General features: G+C 45.7%; 1 protein-coding gene across 1 annotated transcript in view; it reads right to left on the bottom strand.

Moving 5' to 3' along the window:
- FAM129A (family with sequence similarity 129, member A) overlaps positions 1 to 17,225 on the bottom strand; it is a 185,004-nt gene continuing 167,779 nt past the window's right edge. The window contains exons 10-14 of the mRNA XM_010853087.1: positions 15,004 to 15,165; positions 13,311 to 13,421; positions 11,082 to 11,189; positions 6,972 to 7,083; positions 1 to 4,949 (exon numbers count right to left, since the gene is read on the bottom strand). Coding sequence (XP_010851389.1) covers positions 3,814 to 4,949; positions 6,972 to 7,083; positions 11,082 to 11,189; positions 13,311 to 13,421; positions 15,004 to 15,165 — 1,629 coding nt within the window. The 3' untranslated portion in view covers positions 1 to 3,813. The remainder of the gene's footprint in view (positions 4,950 to 6,971; positions 7,084 to 11,081; positions 11,190 to 13,310; positions 13,422 to 15,003; positions 15,166 to 17,225) is intronic.

Here is a 17,225-nt window from a genome sequence, read left to right as displayed (position 1 = left end):
TTTTTCAAGGACAAACATTTTATTGCAATATAGGCACTTGGCAGGGTAAATATGTGGTTACAAAGTGGTTTACGTTTATTTGCTTTATATAGTGACCAGAAAAACCAATCCGCAGTGTAGATCTCCTTATTGAGGTTGCAGACTTCAGAAGCAAATTGTAAAACCCACTTGTTTTTGGTAAAGAAGGTACATGTAACTGACTTTTTCACCAAGTGAAACTGTATTATTTATTTTTGTCAGTGATGTCTTTCTCTTCCCCAAATTAAACTTGCTAGGTTAGCATACATCATTTAGCACTTTTTATAAAGAAATAAAATCACTTATTTGAGAGAATCGTGGAACCCTTTGAAATCACTACCTCTAATCTGAAGGTTATGAAACCAGACTTGAGAATCTCTGTAGTAAAATGCAGAAGATGGAGCATGAAGACCCATAGTTCTTCATACTCAGTCTCTTTCTAAAAATTTTGAACAAACTGGAATCTTTTCCTTGTTGTCTCCAAAATGCATTTTTTTTGAAATGAGTTTACTCTGAATAATGCAAGACACTACTGACTCTGCTCTAAGCTGCAAAGGAAAACCTGATAAGCAAATTCGTTTTTAAGGAAAATATCCTTTCTTTGTAAAAGGTCAATAAAACATAACTAGTCATGGAATTTTTGCCAAAAGCCATGTCTTGAGGTTTTATGCATTTCAAAGAAATTTGTCCATAGGAGAGAGCCCCTGAGCAGCTTGCAGAGGCTTTTCCTGCTGCTCACTTAAATCACAATAACCTTGCTCCAACCTGGAAACCACTGAAGCAATCTAGACAAGTCTGTATCAAAAGCAAGAGAAACTCCCAGTAATAGGAAACTATTCCACTCAACATGTGAAAACAAGGAAATTTTAATGCACTTTAATTTCCTGTTCTATCGTCAAATAGAACAGTCACCTGACTTAATCTAGTGGACATGTCTTTTGTGAAATATGTACAGAAAAACTCTGCGTTCTCAGCTCTGTACTTCCTCTTAATCTCTGGTCTCCTCTACCAGCGGATGGGTAGACACTGATGTTCATTCATCCAATGAAGTGACAAGTACTGTCGTTTAGGGTTGGAAAAATCTCTCAGCTTTCCAAGTGGGGCCAGGAGCCCTGAGGTGAGCAAAAGGGAGGAAGCTAGAAGCTTATACATGGGCTTAGCCTGCGCCAGGACCTCCTTGCTTGCAGATCACCATTCTCCCGGAGAAAAGGGCAGTCCTTGGGGAGGCTGGGCTCTGCTCCTTTGGCTCTCAGTCTCACTGGGCAGCGCATCAGACCATTTGGCCACTTGCCTTTTGGACTTTGGACTTGATTTAAGGGAAGACTCCCAAGGGCAAAAAGCCCAAGTAAAATATATCTCCTTGCCTGACAGCAAGCCCCAAATAGCCCCAGCACAGCGGTGTGGTTGATGATCAGTTCTCACATTTCCTGAGAAGCCTGACACAAGCAGTTCCTTGTTAGGCACTACGGATATTAAAGTGACTTGAGAAGCCAGGGAGCTATTATTCAAGGCTGTGTGTGCAGGAAGTACACAGGATGACCAAACCCTAGTGTCTGTCCTTGAAGGAAGGGGCCCCTGGAAGAGACAGGAAGTAAACATAATTGCAATATTTTGTGCCAAATGCAAGGATATGAGTGAACACGAGCGCAATAAGGACCAGGGAGGGGAGTGACCTCTGCCTTCCACCTATAATGCTGCTGCTGCTGCTGCTAAGTCACTTCAGTTGTGTCTGACTCTGTGCGACCCCATAGACAGCAGCCCACCAGGCTCTCCCGTCCCTGGGATTCTCCAGGCAAGAACACTGGAGTGGGTTGCCATTTCCTTCTCCAATGCATGAAAGTGAAAAGTGAAAGTGAAGTCGCTCAGTCGTGTCCGACTCTTCACGACCCCATGGACTGCAGCCTACCAGGCTCCTCCGTCCATGGGATTTTCCAGGCAAGAGTACTCGAGTGGGTTGTCATTGCCTTCTCCACCTATAATGAGAGGATCTAAACACACTAAGTGTTAGTCACTCTGTCATGTTGGACTCTTTGCCACCCCATGGACTACAGCTGCCAGGTTCCTCTATCCATGGAATTCTCCAGGCAAGGATACTGGAGTGGGTAGCTATTCCTTTGGCCAGGGGATCTTCTTGACCCAGGGATTGAACCCAGATCTCCTGCATTGCAGACAGATTCTTTACCGTCTGAGCCAAGGGTGAAACAATTCAATATGGGAGTATCCTGATTATTTTTCATCCCCTATGACCCAGAAATCCAAGCAATTCTTCATAGGGAAGTGGAGAGAGAGATATTTTAGTTCCTGGTTAAATGGTCAAACTGTGGACAAATTCTTTAAAAAAAAACCCTGATATTAACTACTTGTTGATGATAATCAAAATAAGCTCTTAGGACAATGTTGAGATCTAATATTAAAATTTGTAGAAGGAAATTTCAAGATGTAGACCTGGGACTAAAGCTTTTAGAAAATCATCTGGTATTTTTCTGAAGGACAAGAGAATACATCTTTTTAACCTTTGGCAAGAAAGTTCATTCCACCTTAACACTCACAGGTAAAGATCATGATCCATTCAGAAGATGTATTTCCATCTATTTCCATTAAAGCAGGTTCTGGGAGAAAGGAACAGAGCCATTTCCACCATAGTATCAGTGCCTGGGACATAACAAGACTCAATTTGCTGAACAACTGAGCAAATAATTTCCATTGTTGGTAATATCTTTGGAACTTAATGATCTATAGCTTGATTTCTCTCTTTCTTCCTTTCTCTCTCCCTTTTACTTCCCTCTTTTCTTTCTTCTTTTATTCACTTATTCATTTTATTCCCTCCTGGGAATAAACCAGAACTGTTTCAATGGAAAGAAAGAAAGTTGTCATGTTTTGAAAATCAGTATATATTTTTTCTTTCAGATTAAACTCCTTTGGATCCTTCCATTTATGCTAGACAAGCACCTAATCTTTCTTTTTTTTCTTTTGTTCTTTTCTGTTACTATGCCTAACACAGCATGTGTCATAGAATAGCTGTTCATATAATGTTTAATTGGTCGGCTTTATGCTTGATAATTTAGCTAAGCTCTTTCTCTGCACAGTCTAAGGCTAATTTGGAAGGCTTTCAGCCTTAAACATGCCAAAGAAATTTCCTTGCCTCATCTGATGTTCTCCAAAAAGTGATTAATTAATAAGAATTAGCAAGATGAATTAGTAGGAAATTGATAGCGGCGTTAGTAAGAGGCCCAGCCAGCCCCCAGACCACAGCTTTGCTCTGTTTCCGCTTAGCCTTCCTGAGATGTCTCAGGCTGATCGCTCAGGCTCTGTGGGCCGCACACAGCAGGCGGGAGGGGCCGGCGCGCACCATCTCCCTTTCCTGCAGCCGGGCTGCGGACGAACGGTGAGGCTGGATTACAGGATCTACCTTCGCATTCTCACCGAACATGAAGAAGCCTTAAAGTGCATTAGAAGAGAGTGTGCAGGGTGCCCGGCTGTCTCCTCTGCCTTCCCTGCAGCCCCGTCCCACCCTGGGCCCCTCAGCTGCCTCTCACCACCCCCCACCCCCCTACGCCATTACCTTTGTAATTCTTATTCAAATGCTAAAGTCATAGTTCATGGGAGGACAGTTCCATTCCACAAAGGCTTGCCTCAGTGCTCCTGCCCCGTGTGCAATTCCCTCTAGCTTCATTATACAAATTAAAGAAGTACTTCATGCTTTTTTTTTTTTTTTTTGGTAACAACTTGCAGGCATCCCCCCTCCCCCTTTGGGCTGAGTTTGTTCCAAGAAACACTTTGGCCACTCTGTCCCTTTCACTCCTCTGAAGGGGGCTCTGGGGGGTCTTCTCTCTGTGTATCTAGGGTATCAGTGTTTGCAACGTTCTCCACCACCCACTGACACTCGTGAACGGGGTCAGCCTTCCTCTCCTGGGCATCCTCACTGGTGGCAGGCTGGGCTGTGCTGCAGCTCCCGCCCACCGCCTCTTCTTCCACAGAAACCTGGCTCTCCCTGGGGCTGATGGAGTCAGAACGGAACACGCAAGCTTCTAGGGACACAGCCTCAGCCTCCACAGAGCACACGGGCCCTCCTCCTTCAAGGGTGCCCAGTCCAGAGGCATCCCCTGTGAGCTCACTCTCAGCGGGCTCTCCTGCCTCTCCCGGCTCCTCTGTGGGGTCTGGGCCCCGGGCCCCCTCGCTGAGCCCCCCACAGGTTGGCTGAGCGTCTGGAAATTCTCCCAGCTCCACCCCGCTGGCCTCGGCCTTGGGAGTTGGACCATGGGCCTCCCCCTCACCGACTTCACTTTCTTCACAGTTGTCCTGACCCGAAGCAGATGCTTGACTGGCCTCTGTGTCGATTTGGGTTGCTTCCTCTTCTTTTTCAATATCTTGGGGAACAAGGGCCTCCTCATGTGTATCTTTCTCAACCTCAAGCACAGCGGACTCCCCTGTTACTTCGGCGGTCACCGTCAGCAAATTTCTGAGCTCCTTCAAGGAGCCTGCGGCAGACCTGGGCTCTGCGTCTTCCTGGGTGGGTTCTCGGTCCTCAGGAGTCTCTTCCAACTCCGGCTGTGACATGTGTGTGCCCAGGGCGCCTGCTGTCACCTCTGTAGCCACCAGATTCACAACTGGGCCATCTATACTTGAATCGATGACCTGCCTGTCCCCATCTGGGGGAGGGCTGGACACAGGGAGGGAAAGGCCTTCTTCTCTGGCCAATGGACTAGGGACCTCTGGTTGTTTCATCTCCCCTGCCTCCTGGAACACCTCATTACTCAGGATCTCACTCTCTGAAACCCCGGGGAGAACGGCCGAGGCTCTCCTGGCGGGGCTGGCCTGGTTTGACCCCGCAGGAGTTTTTAGATCAGTGAGGCTGGACACGCTTTCACTGGGCAAGGCCATGTTGTCTTCAAACAAATTGTGTTTCTTCAGGATAGCAGCCTCCTTTATCACTGAGAGATACCAGAAAGCAAAACATAATGTTAAAACCTTGCCCTGACTAATCTGGAATTTCTGATTTTATCTAGAAGCTAAAATTCCCTCTCAGCTTTTCTAACTGTCTGAATTTCCCAATTTCAAATTCCAGCTTACATCTAACCCTCTTTCAGGAAGCTTTCCCTGATGACCAGAGCCTACAGACTCATTCCAAACCCTGGACCTCTGTAATGTTCACTCATTCATTCCTTCACTCATTCATTTATTCAAACAGCACACTTTTACTGGACATCAACTATGGGACATGCTCTAAGAATCCAAAGATGAATGAATAAAACATGGCCTTAGCTTTCAAAGAGGTCAAATCTACTACCATTGGTATCACCCTCGGAAGGCCCCACCACATCTCAGCCGCTAGTGTGTGCGGCTGCAGTGTGTCTACTTTGACTGACACTCCTTTAGGGCAGGACAGGCCCTTAGTTTCTCTGCTTTTACACTCAGAACAGTCCTGAACGTGTAACGAGTCCTTAGTACTGAGCCTACAGAGAGAACCTTATGACCTGCAGTGTCCAAACTAAAGGCCTCTGTCCATCCGGCTCAGTCCTAGAGGCCCCGAGAGGAGTAAAATCAATAATAACAACCATTTCCTCCACATCCTCTCCAGAATTTATTGTTTGTAAGTTTTTTTGATGATGGCCATTCAGGTCAGCGTGAGGTGATACCTCCTTGTAGTTTTGATCTGCAGTTCTCTAATAATTAGCATAATTAACATAGCAATTGAGCATCGCATCTTGTGTTTGTTGGCTGTCTGTACTGGACAGCACAGGGAATTCTACTTAACAGTGCCGTGGAGACTGAATGGGAAGGAACTCTAAAAGGGAGGGAATATGTGTAAATGTACGGCTGATTCATTTTGCTGTACGGTAGGAACTGATGCAACACTGTAAAGCAACCATCCTCCAATAAAAATTAATTTTAAAAAATAACGACAACCAGCAGCTGACGTTTTTGACAATCAGCCTCTCCCTCTGGCTGTGTAGGTTGTACAGTGCCCAACAATCTCACACCCCAGCGGATACCATTCACATCACAGATTTGTGTATTCAGCAGAGTAATTTTCCAGCAGGCTGCAGTAGCATGTCCTGCTCAAACCAAACCAGTATATGGTGACAAGTTTTTGACAGAGAGCAGTCTGCCATCTGGAGGAAGAGAGCTTTTTTCCTAATTCGCCCAAGGGTGCTGTGGTGGACTGGCAGTGGCCTTGACTGAGCCCCTCTTCCTGTGCAGATACTGAGATGACATCTTTGTATTCCTTATCTCATTGGATGAGCTACTTTGACCTGGGGCTTGTGCTTGGCCAGCTTTCTTTGTGGAGACCAGATATGTTTCAAGCCTATAGTTTTAGGGACAGCCCTCTCCTGTGTATTTCTATCAAAGTTCTCCTATCTACACTCCTATCCTGAGCAGGGCCTGATTCCATGGGATACTGTGAGCCAGAGTCCTAATGGGACTCGCCAAGGACGGAGTCACAGCCCAGTGTATTCTGTCTGGCTGAGTGGAGGTGAGGAATGTGCTGAGAGGGCAGAGCAGCTGGGAAGCCCCGCTGCTGAATCACCTGCTCCAGGCTGGGGAGGCGTTGTAAGCCTGTGGCCAAGAAGAGCTCTTTTTCCTTTGTTCTGTCTGGAACAGCCGGAGGAGGCCAGCTGTTCATGAGACACCCTAGGTTAATCTCTCTAACCTCAGTTTTCTCATCTGAAAAATGAAGCTTAAAATTCCCAGTTCACAGAGTTCTTATTTGGATTGAAAGCGAAATAATATCTAACGGGCCAGTGGAGTGTGAGCCAAACCGCAACCGCTCAGTGGAGGCCAGCGGCCCTCGCTTCTTCAGTCCCTCGTCCTCTGTCTCCCCAGCTCTTGGTGTCAATTTCCTCTTCCCTTTTCATTCCTGTGGACAAAACCTAGCGGGCCCTGAGGGGTCCCCATCAGGGGTGCGCCCCTCTATCTAGAGCTTTCTCCAGCAGCAGGGAAACCCTCCATACCTTTCAGACTTTCATCTAGGAGGATCTGATGTAAAATCTCCTCGTAGACATTTTCAACATGGATCATATTGGTGTGATCTGCAAAGATGTACTGCTCATATTTCTGAAGCTCCTGGAGAAGGAGAGATAAGAAGATAAAGGGGACAACACATGAGACACCAGTTTGCAGAGGAGCTCTGGAAAGGACAGCTGTCCCTCTTGTTCCCCCTTGGAGTGTGAAGCATTGGTCACCTGCTTCCTTCCCCCAGACACCATGCCCTGGACTGGGTTCACGCTCTATGCCCTTCGAGGGGGCAGACACCAGAGACCCTGATGTCTCAAGGCCTTGTCAGTGGGTCTGGACGTTTCCTTCTTTTTCTTCTTTCTTAATGCCAACAGTACTTTACTAAGGTGTAAGCTATACTGAGAAAAATGCGCACGTTTTAAAAGTAGAGCTCAACAACTTTAAATATATAAATATACTCAGATAACCATAACCCAGATCAAGGTAAACATTTCCATCACCCCTTTTTCCAGTCTAGACTACTCACCAAGAGATTAAGCTGTGATGTTGTGTCTATCACACTAGATTAGTTTTCCTTGTTATTTAACTTTGTACAAATGGAATCCTGTACTCTTTTTTTGTGTTTGTTTTTGGAGGTTCATCCATGTTGCTGCATGTATCAGTAGTTCATTCTTTTTTACTGATAAATGGCACTCATTATATGGACAAGCTAAAGCTGTCTATATTCCTACTGCTGGGTATTGACTGTTACGAACATAGTTGCTATTGATATTCTTGTGTATGATTTTGTGGATTTAGGGCTTACTTGAGTGTATACCTAGAAGTGAGATTGCTGGGTCCTAGAGCAGATGTCGGAGAAGGCAATGGCAACCCACTCCGGTACTCTTGCCTGGAAAATCCCATGGACGGAGGAGCCTGGTAGGCTGCAGTCCATGGGGTCGCTAAGAGTCGGACACGACTGAAGTGATGCAGCAGCAGCAGCAGCGTAGATGTATGTTTAACTCTTAGGATGCGTCCCGTTCTCAGGTGTGGAGAATCCCTAGTCACAGACTCTCGAGAAACAGTCTCCTCTTCCCCTCCAGCTGGCCCGGAAACTCCGTGATTCTAAGACAATCCAGGCATCACACAAAATCCTTCAACACTTCCTGCTTTCCAAGGGTCTCCACGTGGCTTGCCTTTTATCAGCATGAGGTCAAGGAAGGGATCAAAATGAGCCAAGTCATATCCGTGTGATTAACTCCATAATGCTTGCCCCTGACAGTGCAGGATGGAGGCCCCTGACCCCTGGTTCTTAGAGAGCCAGGGTCTTAGCAGTGGGATTCGATGGCTTTTGCCTGGAGGGAGGAGATTTACAGCAGGCCATCAGAAGCCACCTCATTCAGACTCTCAGAGCCAGGACAGGGGGGTCTGTAGCCCAGGACCGGATCCCAGTGGGTAATAATGGGACCCCTTTCTGCCCACTCTAGGGAAAGCCACAGGATTAAAGAGACATGAGCTTCCATGACCCTGAGAGGGTCTATGGGATAAGACTGACACACGGATAAGAGCCACATGGGCAGAGCGCAGCTCAGGGACTGCACACTGCCCTGGCCTGGCTGCGGGGCCCTGGGCAAGCCAGCTCACGGCTCTGTGCCTCTCTCTTCTTCTGCAAAACGAGGTTTGTGTCTTTCATCTCCCCACGTGATCTTCCACTCCTTAGTTCCCTGTTATTCATCCCTCAGGACTGGGAGAAAACATGGCTCTGGGAAGTCCTCTCCATCCGCATAGGCAGAGCTGGGCACCCTCTTCCGAACTCGGTCACCTCTCTTCCCCACAAAGTTCCTGCCCTGCTCATCGCAAAGTGCGCTCTGTGCCTGTCTGCTGTCTCTAGGCTGTGAAGCCCAGGACAAAACAGGGACGCTGGCTGGACACGTGCCTGGATCATGCTTATACATGTTCGCTGAATAAATAGCAGGCCTTTGAACTTTCAACCAGCTAAGTAATTGTGTGGAAAAGAATCATTCCGAGGGGCACTTATCCTGTTGTGATGTGCACAACTTCACAAAACAGGTTTTCTATATTGAATTGACTGAATCGTGACACATATTAATTTCCTGGATCTGTTAAATCGGAATTAAAAAAAAAAATCTCCCCAGGCAGTTCTAACGTGCAGCTTGGGTTAAGTACCGCAGATCTTAGAACCAAGGGAAATACACTCGAGTAAACTAAAGACTCTTTGCCTGAAGCAAATGCTCCCCTAGTTCACCCTCTCTGTAAATCCAGATGTTTTTTACATTTCTTGGTACTGGTACACTATTTCTCATTACTGAAAATGCCAGGCCTCAATTTCTCTCCAAACCGGTCTCTCTTGATTAAAAATCACAGGCGCCTCTTAGAGATTTGGTATAACTCTGCAGATGGCTGGAGAGAGAGGAGCATACAGGGAGAGGGTTTTTTTTAACCCTTCTCCTCTCTTGGGAGGACGTGGCTCCAAGGCCCCCACATTGCTTTTGGGATTGGAAAATAAAAATACCCTACACAGAACGTCTGCATGCAGACATATCCAAGGTGGACCGAGTCATCCTTTGAATGGCTGGACTTTTCCAGCCATAAGATGGAAAATCATATAGGCAAGAGACAATCATATAGGTAGATTCTTTACTGCCCTGACTTGATCAAACCTTTTCTATGAAAGAAATTTACCCTCAGAAATAAGTGCCAGGTACTTGGTATGCCTCTGGCTTTCTGAAGAAAAACAGTATGTATAGAATATAAAAATGATCAAGGAAATTTTTCCAATAAAATAACTCATGCAATGGACTTTAATGTTCCAATGTTTGGAGACTCTCTAAGCCGCAAAAAAGCCCTTTTTAAATTCTAAAAAGCTCTTTAGTATTTGTGCCAAGAGGGAGCCAGCCTTGCAAAGGTCCCAGCTTGCAGAACATGAAGCAGCAGAAAAAGTAGTAGTAAATACCATTTATTGAGCACATCCCATGTTATCAAATGAGTGCGAGCTGAGTTCAAACTCTGGTGGATTCCAGCTCTGCAACTTTGGTCCCATTACTTAACCCCTCAGGTGCAATGAGGACATAAACGGTACCTGCTCACAGGGTTGTCATGAGGATCAACAAGACAATCCATACAAAGTGCTGAGCACGTGGCAAGCACTCATCGAATGGTCACCGTGTCACCCTGGGCTTCTCAGTCTTAAGAAGGATACTGCAAAGTATTATTACCTCCATTTTCTAGATGAAATCTAGGCCAAGAGAGAGGAAAAAGCTCTTGCCCAAGGCCCCAGAGCTGATATGTGGAAGAGCCGGGACTTGAACCCAGGTCTTGACCTGGCCTCCTTAGTTGGCTCACTTGTGACCCTGCACTGAAGATGTGACCTAGTCACACCTTCACAAGCATGGCTGTCACTAGCTGCCTAGTGTTCACAGAAGCTTTCGATGGTTTCAGTTTCATTGACTTCGGTAAGCAAATATTACTGAAATTACAAATATCCTTCTGAAATTGTGTGACTTAAGGTCTTTTCCTGGATGGAGTGGTCAAGTTTCAGAGGCTGTGTTGGGCCTGTGGTGGGTGGGTGGGGGTGGGGGGTGTCACACCACAATGAGGAACAATCCGTAGGCACTCTATTGTAACCCTTAACTTGGTTCAAACTCAGATCATTACCCTTTGAGATTCTGTCTTGTCCAAGGGTTGGCAAATCCAGACAGCTGCTTGCCTTTGTAAATAAAGTTTTATTGGAACACAGACTGCACATCTGTTTATGGGTCATCGGAAATGGCAACCCAGTCCAGTGTTCTTGCCTGGAGAATCCCAGGGACGGGGGAGCCTGGTGGGCTGCCCTCTATGGGGTTGCACAGAGTCAGACACGACTGAAGCGACTTAGCAGCAGCAGCAGCAGCATGGTTGCATTTGTGCTATCACGGCAGAACTGTGTGATTGCAACAGAAATTATATGGCCGTGAAGCCTAAAATACCTGCCACCTGACCACTTACAGGAAAAGTGTGTTGACCCCCTCCCTGGTCATCTACTGCTTGTAAGTGCATCATGGCCAAAAAAAATTTACTTGAACTTCAAAGGCAACAAAAGCAGGTTCTGGAGTAACCCATCTCCTTACTGGTTTGCACACGGATGCCAGTGCCTTCTGCAGGGTGGGAAGTGTGATTTGAACCAACGCCTCTTGAAATATCCTCTTCCGGATGGTGCTGCTGTCATAATCATATTGCTGTCGGTACAGAGATAGAAATGTATGCTAAATACAACGTTACAACCTGTTAACTTTTGCGTAAACAAAAAACTCAGCAGCTCACTTCGTCTCCCTTCCCACCCCCACCCTCCCATCCTAATTACTGAGGACTCTAGTGGTGTTCAAAGGTTTCAGAGATCTTTCTATGCAGTTCTCTCACATTGCAGGTAGAGCTTATGACTGATAATGACCCATCTCCGCCTCCCCTATTACAGATACGAAAACTGAGGTAAGATCAAAGCAGAGCATTATTATAAAGTTGAAGACAAAACTAGGGGATGGGTTAAAACTTCATCACCCCTGTCTTGGGTTGGTGCATGGGAGCCATGATCATCTCCTTCCTTCACTCTACATCCTGAAATCGGGATTGGTAGGTTGTAATGATTTCTGCCAAAGAAGAGAGTGGCTCACAGCTACATTAGCACTGTGGTATGTTCAACAAAGAAGTTCAGTATCTAGAATAGGAAAGAGGATGTCCTATTGACACGTGGAACAGCCAAGTCTAGAGACCCGGGTTTGATTTTAAAGGGGGTTCAGGGAGAGGGCACAGACAAACTGAGCATAGTCACAGGGATGTGTGCAGAATGGTCAGGCCAAACAAAGGATGGTTACAGAGATTTATGCCAGAGATAACTTGGGGTAAAATCATAGCTGTATTCAAACAACCAAAGACTACCATGTGGAAGAAGGGCATGAGAAAAGAGTGTAGAACTAGAATTCTCAGTGGTGAGAATTATGACTTAGCATTGGGAAGTATGTTCTCGTAGTTTAAAGTGTCCAGAGAAGAGATGGACTTTCCTGAGAGGTAAAAATTGTGTTGCCATGGGACGGGACATTGACCTTGATACTATCTTTTCTTTCTCAATGGCAAGTTCATTATTTTGTGTGTTACCATGGCAATTATTGCTTTTAATCTCACTGATTTGGTTGCCAGAGTTTCCTACTGCCTGTGAGGTATTAAGATCAGGTCTGAAATTCAGGGACCACCTCTTAGGCTCTGTGAAACTTTGATCTTCTGTTCCAAAGCTCTGCTTAGGGAAAGTAGGTCATAAAAAATTAGTGGACTAAGTTTAGGGATAGTTTTAGCTCAAAGCTCAAGTAGCTTACATAAGTCAAGTTCTTGTGAGGATCAAATGAAACAGGATAAGTTTTTCTAAAAAGCTTAAAGATATGCCCTATATACATGCAAGCTCCTATTATTACAACTATTTTGAGATACACTGATGCACAAAGCACATTTAAAACAATTTCACACAGCAGCTGTCCTTTCCTTGAAGTAGTTCCTTTGCCATGAGGTTTTTCTTTTATAATTTTTTTTATTTTTTAACTTTAAAATATTGTATTGGTTTTGCCATATATCAACATGATTCCGCCACAGGTATACACGTGTTCCCCATCCTGAACCCTCCTCCCTCCCCGTACCATCTCTCTGGGTCGTCCCAGTGCACCAGCCCCAAGCATCCAGTATCGTGCATCGAACCTGGACTGGCGACTCATTTCATATATGATACTATACGTGTTTCAATGCCATTCTCCCAAATCATCCCACCCTCTCCCTCTTCCACAGAGTCTCCAAGACTGTTCTATACATCAGTGTCTCTTTTGCTGTCTTGTATACAGGGTTATTGTTACCATCTTTCTCAATTCCATATATATGCATTAGGGTTAGCCATGAGGTTTTGATTTTTCTAAAAACTGTTAATTTAAATGGGTTTTACTGTATTGAAAACTCGGAAGAAAGAGAGTGTGTGTTTTATATTTTCATATTCCATGCAATACCTATCACAATTCTTTGCTTATAGTGGACAGTCAATATCAAGTCTAATTGCTATGTAAGTAAGCCTAAGACATGTCACTTCTGGCTGGTGAATGATGCGAGGACCTGTGGTCCCTAAAGTAGCCACTAGATGGCAGAATAGGCACGACAGTCGAAGGGGAACTGCCGCGAGATGATCGTCACTTGTTACCAGGGAGAAAAGACCAGGCACTGTTTTTAAAAGGGGAGGCAAGTCAAAGAGAGAGCTTGATATTTTCCACTTAACAAAAGAAATGAGTCACGTTCTTGCTTCATGCTTCCCGCAAGTGAGAGAACAATTTTACCTTTAAGACTCGGAGCTTAACCTTCTCAATGGCGACTGTGGTTTTGGAGGCCTCTCCTTGGAGATGTGGGGAAAGCAACTGCTCAAAAGTGAATACTGCATTCTCCATCAGCTAAAAACCAAAGCAACACAGAAACAGAGGGCAGTCAGAAGCTGGGATCGCCACCCTCGGGTCAAAGTCAGCTTGGAGAGAAAGGAGGGCATGACCATCGGAGATGGTCACTGCCCTGGGAGTCACCCAGGGCAACAAGTCCTCATTCCACTCTGTGGTCTGTGAAATGCACAAGCCCACAACCACAATGAGATCAGCAGAAGGCTGGGAAACACACACACCTGTACCTGTATGTATACAGGTATGTACACATGTATGTATCTTTTCTTCTCATGTCTCCTTCCACCCGGAACTGGAAAACCCAAGACCATGGGATGGGGGATATCATCATTTCCTGTGGTTATTCCCATCCCCTGCAGCCAGGGCTTAATGAAATGAGGTGGGAGGCTTCTCCAATTATTTTTTGGCTCCTTAACTCTGCACCTCTCCGTTCAGATGGATGTAAACCATCCCAGCACGTCTCTGACTCCACTTTTCACCCTCCCACCCTACTTCTCTCCCTTTCTCTGCCAGGCTGGGAAAGGAGACAGGGTCAAGGTTCAGTGGAGCCCGTGACTGTCACACTCATGGGTTAGGAAATGGAAGTGGTTCCGATTTCTTATTCTCTGCACTTATGCCTGTATCCATTTCACCACTGTCCACTGCTATCCAAGGAGCTTCAGTTAAGCCGTTGGCCAATTTTGCTCCCCATTCATCTTTAATCCTTCACAACTCAGAGCTTAGATAATAAATAAAATGTGCCACTTAATCCTGCCTATAACTTTTAAGGAGAAAAAAAAAGCTCCTTTCTTCCCCAAGCCTATGATCTGAAAGCATCCAACACAATAGCTTTCCTCTCAGCACTTTCAACGCCATAGTGAATTTATGTAAGAATCTGTCTCACTACCAGCTCCCTGAAGTGGGGTCTGGCACAATGTCCAGCCCACAGGAAGCGCCCCGGGAATATCTGTAAAGTAGAATTGTGCTCTTACGGCTTCAGTGATCCCACCCTTCCTTCTTAGAAAGCGTTAGACTATGGAACGAAGTTGTGCTATTCATCCCTGTTCCTAAAGAAAAAGTTCTTTATGGGAAGGAAAAGGAATCTATGAAATAGACTCAAGAAGTCCAAATTTAAAATTGTGATTGATTGACTGATTTAACTAGATTACAGAATTGATTCAAGCTAGTGGTTCTCCATTCTGGCTGCATATTAAATGCAGCAGGAATGGGAGTGGGAGAAGTTTTTTGAATTACCAAAAAAATATATCAAAATCACTGGGAGTGTGGCCCAGACATCAGTATTTCTTAAAAGCACCCTAGATGATTCCAATGTGAAGCCAACATTAATAGCACTGACTTGACAAATCAGTTAACTATCAATTAATGCTACTCTATTTCCCTGAGACATTTCTTCTCTATGATGCTCATCAACATGGAAAAAATGGAGCCAGCTGGAACAGGACAAAACACGTCGTCACTCAACATGATGGCTAAAGAGAAGGGCCCCATTTCCCCAGCTACGCCAGCACACCTGTCTCATCTGCTGCGCGTGATTCTCTGCAGCCCCATCCTCTTCCACCACAGATGACCCCGCCGCCCCTACCTCTTGCATGTAGTTTTGCGTCCTCTGGACCACCAGATCGATGTGGGGGAACCTGAAGCGGCTCTTGAGATCCTGAAGGTGCTCCTGAAGCAGGTTGACTTTATTGTAACAAGGCTCCATCTTCACGGAATCCAGCGGAAGATCCATAAGCTGCTCTAGATGCTGAATTTCGGTGGAAGGGAAAACAACACACTTTCAGACCTAGGAACTATATTACACCACTCTTGTGTACGTGTGTGCTCAACTGCCAGTCATATCTGATTCCTAGCGACTCCATGGACTGTAGCTCACCAGGCTCCTCTGTCCATGGAATTTCCCAGGCAAGAATACTGAAGTGGGTTGCCATTTCCTCCTCCAGGCGATCTTCCTGACCCAGGGATTGAACCTGCATCTCTTGTGCCTCCTGCATTGGCAGGCAGATTCTTTACCACTGTACCACCTGGGAAGCCCGCTACATGACTATTACATAAATTCTAAACAATCAAATATATGTTATTAGAGTGAATCACTTCTCAGATCCCTACATATGTGATATCTTCATTGTCTTTATTTCCCTCCTTTGATGGGTCCCTAGGACAGCTCTCTTGCCAGGATGGAGACAGGTAGAAGAACCAACTGGACAATGGACACATCCAGGAATGCATTCCATGGGACTCCAGTCTTGTCAAGCTCTTGATGGACTCCAAGTACCCACTTCCAGAGCTCAAGAGTTCAGGAAGTCTCTTTGGCATGTGGAACTGCTGCTGGGCTCACAAGCCTCCAGAGCCTTGTTTCATGAGAGATATCCCTCTCAGAAAATCCCAGGGAAGTCAAGATGCCCCCTGGACTCCTGGACTCCGAGAGTAAAGCCAGAGTCCCTGGAGCTCACTGAGGCTCTGTCTGTGCCCAAGGGCTTCTCTCTGCTAGTAGATGGGGGGTGGCGGGATGGGGAGGGAGTGAGATAGGAAGAAGCATGGCCTAGTTTTAAAAACTGGGGTTCCCCATCCTCTAGTCTATACAAGTGATAGCTTGATCAATGAGGCCATGCAATTTCCAGCAAGAGGACAGCAATAGACCTCACCTGCTAGAGACTTTAAGTATTACCAACACAGACTTACACTATGAGTGATTTCACCAACAGAGTGCATCCTATTTTCCAAGCCTATTTAAAACTGATTTTAAAAACTGAATTTTGGAGTTCTAGAATAAATAAGAGGGTGGGTGGAGAAAGAGAAAACAGAAAAGCGTGCTGAAAACACAGGCCTAGGGACAACTGGGGAGTAACAGGGTAACTGTGAACAGACAGGATGTGCTTGCTGTCTGAGTTTCAGGTCACAGAAAAGAGATAAATCTAGATTTCTAGATTTCTCTAAAGAAAAATTTAACAAGGGCCCACGTTCATGGTGCTTGTAAGAGGAAAATATTACTCCCTTAAGAAATGAGTTCTAGAAAACTCCACTGAAGTAGAATTAATGACCAAAACCATGCTGTCAAACTTGCCCCTTGTCAAATAATTTGCAATATGTCTATTTTTTACGATAGCAATTAAACAGACAGGAGAGGAAAAATCAGTTACCACTTTGCTCCTGTCAGATCAGATCAGATCAGATCAGTTGCTCAGTGGTGTCCAACTCTTTGCGATCCCATGAATCACAGCACGCCAGGCCCCTCTGTCCATCACCAACTCCCGGAGTTCACTGACTCATGTCCATCGAGTCAGTGATACCATCCAGCCATCTCATCCTCTGTCGTCCCCTTATCCTCTTGCCCCCAATCCTTCCCAGCATCAGAGTCTTTTCCAATGAGTCAACTCTTCGCATGAGGTGGCCAAAGTACTGGAGTTTCAGCTTCAGCATCATTCCTTCCAAAGAAATCCCAGGGCTGATCTCCTTCAGAATGGACTGGTTGGATCTCCTTGCAGTCCAAGGGACTCTCAAGAGTCTTCTCCAACACCACAGTGCAAGAGCATCAATTCTTCAGCGCTCAGCCTTCTTCACAGTCCAACTCTCACATCCATACATGACCACAGGAAAAATCATAGCCTTGACTAGACAAACCTTTGTTGGCAAAGTAATGTCTCTGCTTTTGAATATGCTATCTAGGTTGGTCATAACTTTCCTTCCAAGGAGTAAGCGTCTTTTGATTTCATGGCTGCAGTCACCATCTGCAGTGATTTTGGAGCCCCCCAAAAATAAAGTCGGACACTGTTTCCACTGTTTCCCTATTTCCCATGAAGTGATGGG

Source organism: Bison bison, unplaced genomic scaffold (assembly GCF_000754665.1).
Source record: "Bison bison bison isolate TAMUID 2011002044 unplaced genomic scaffold, Bison_UMD1.0 scf7180017864322, whole genome shotgun sequence".
NCBI lineage: Eukaryota > Metazoa > Chordata > Mammalia > Artiodactyla > Bovidae > Bison > Bison bison.
The sequence above is the reverse complement of the archived record's forward strand: the minus strand, read 5'-3'. Positions and strand labels throughout refer to the sequence as shown.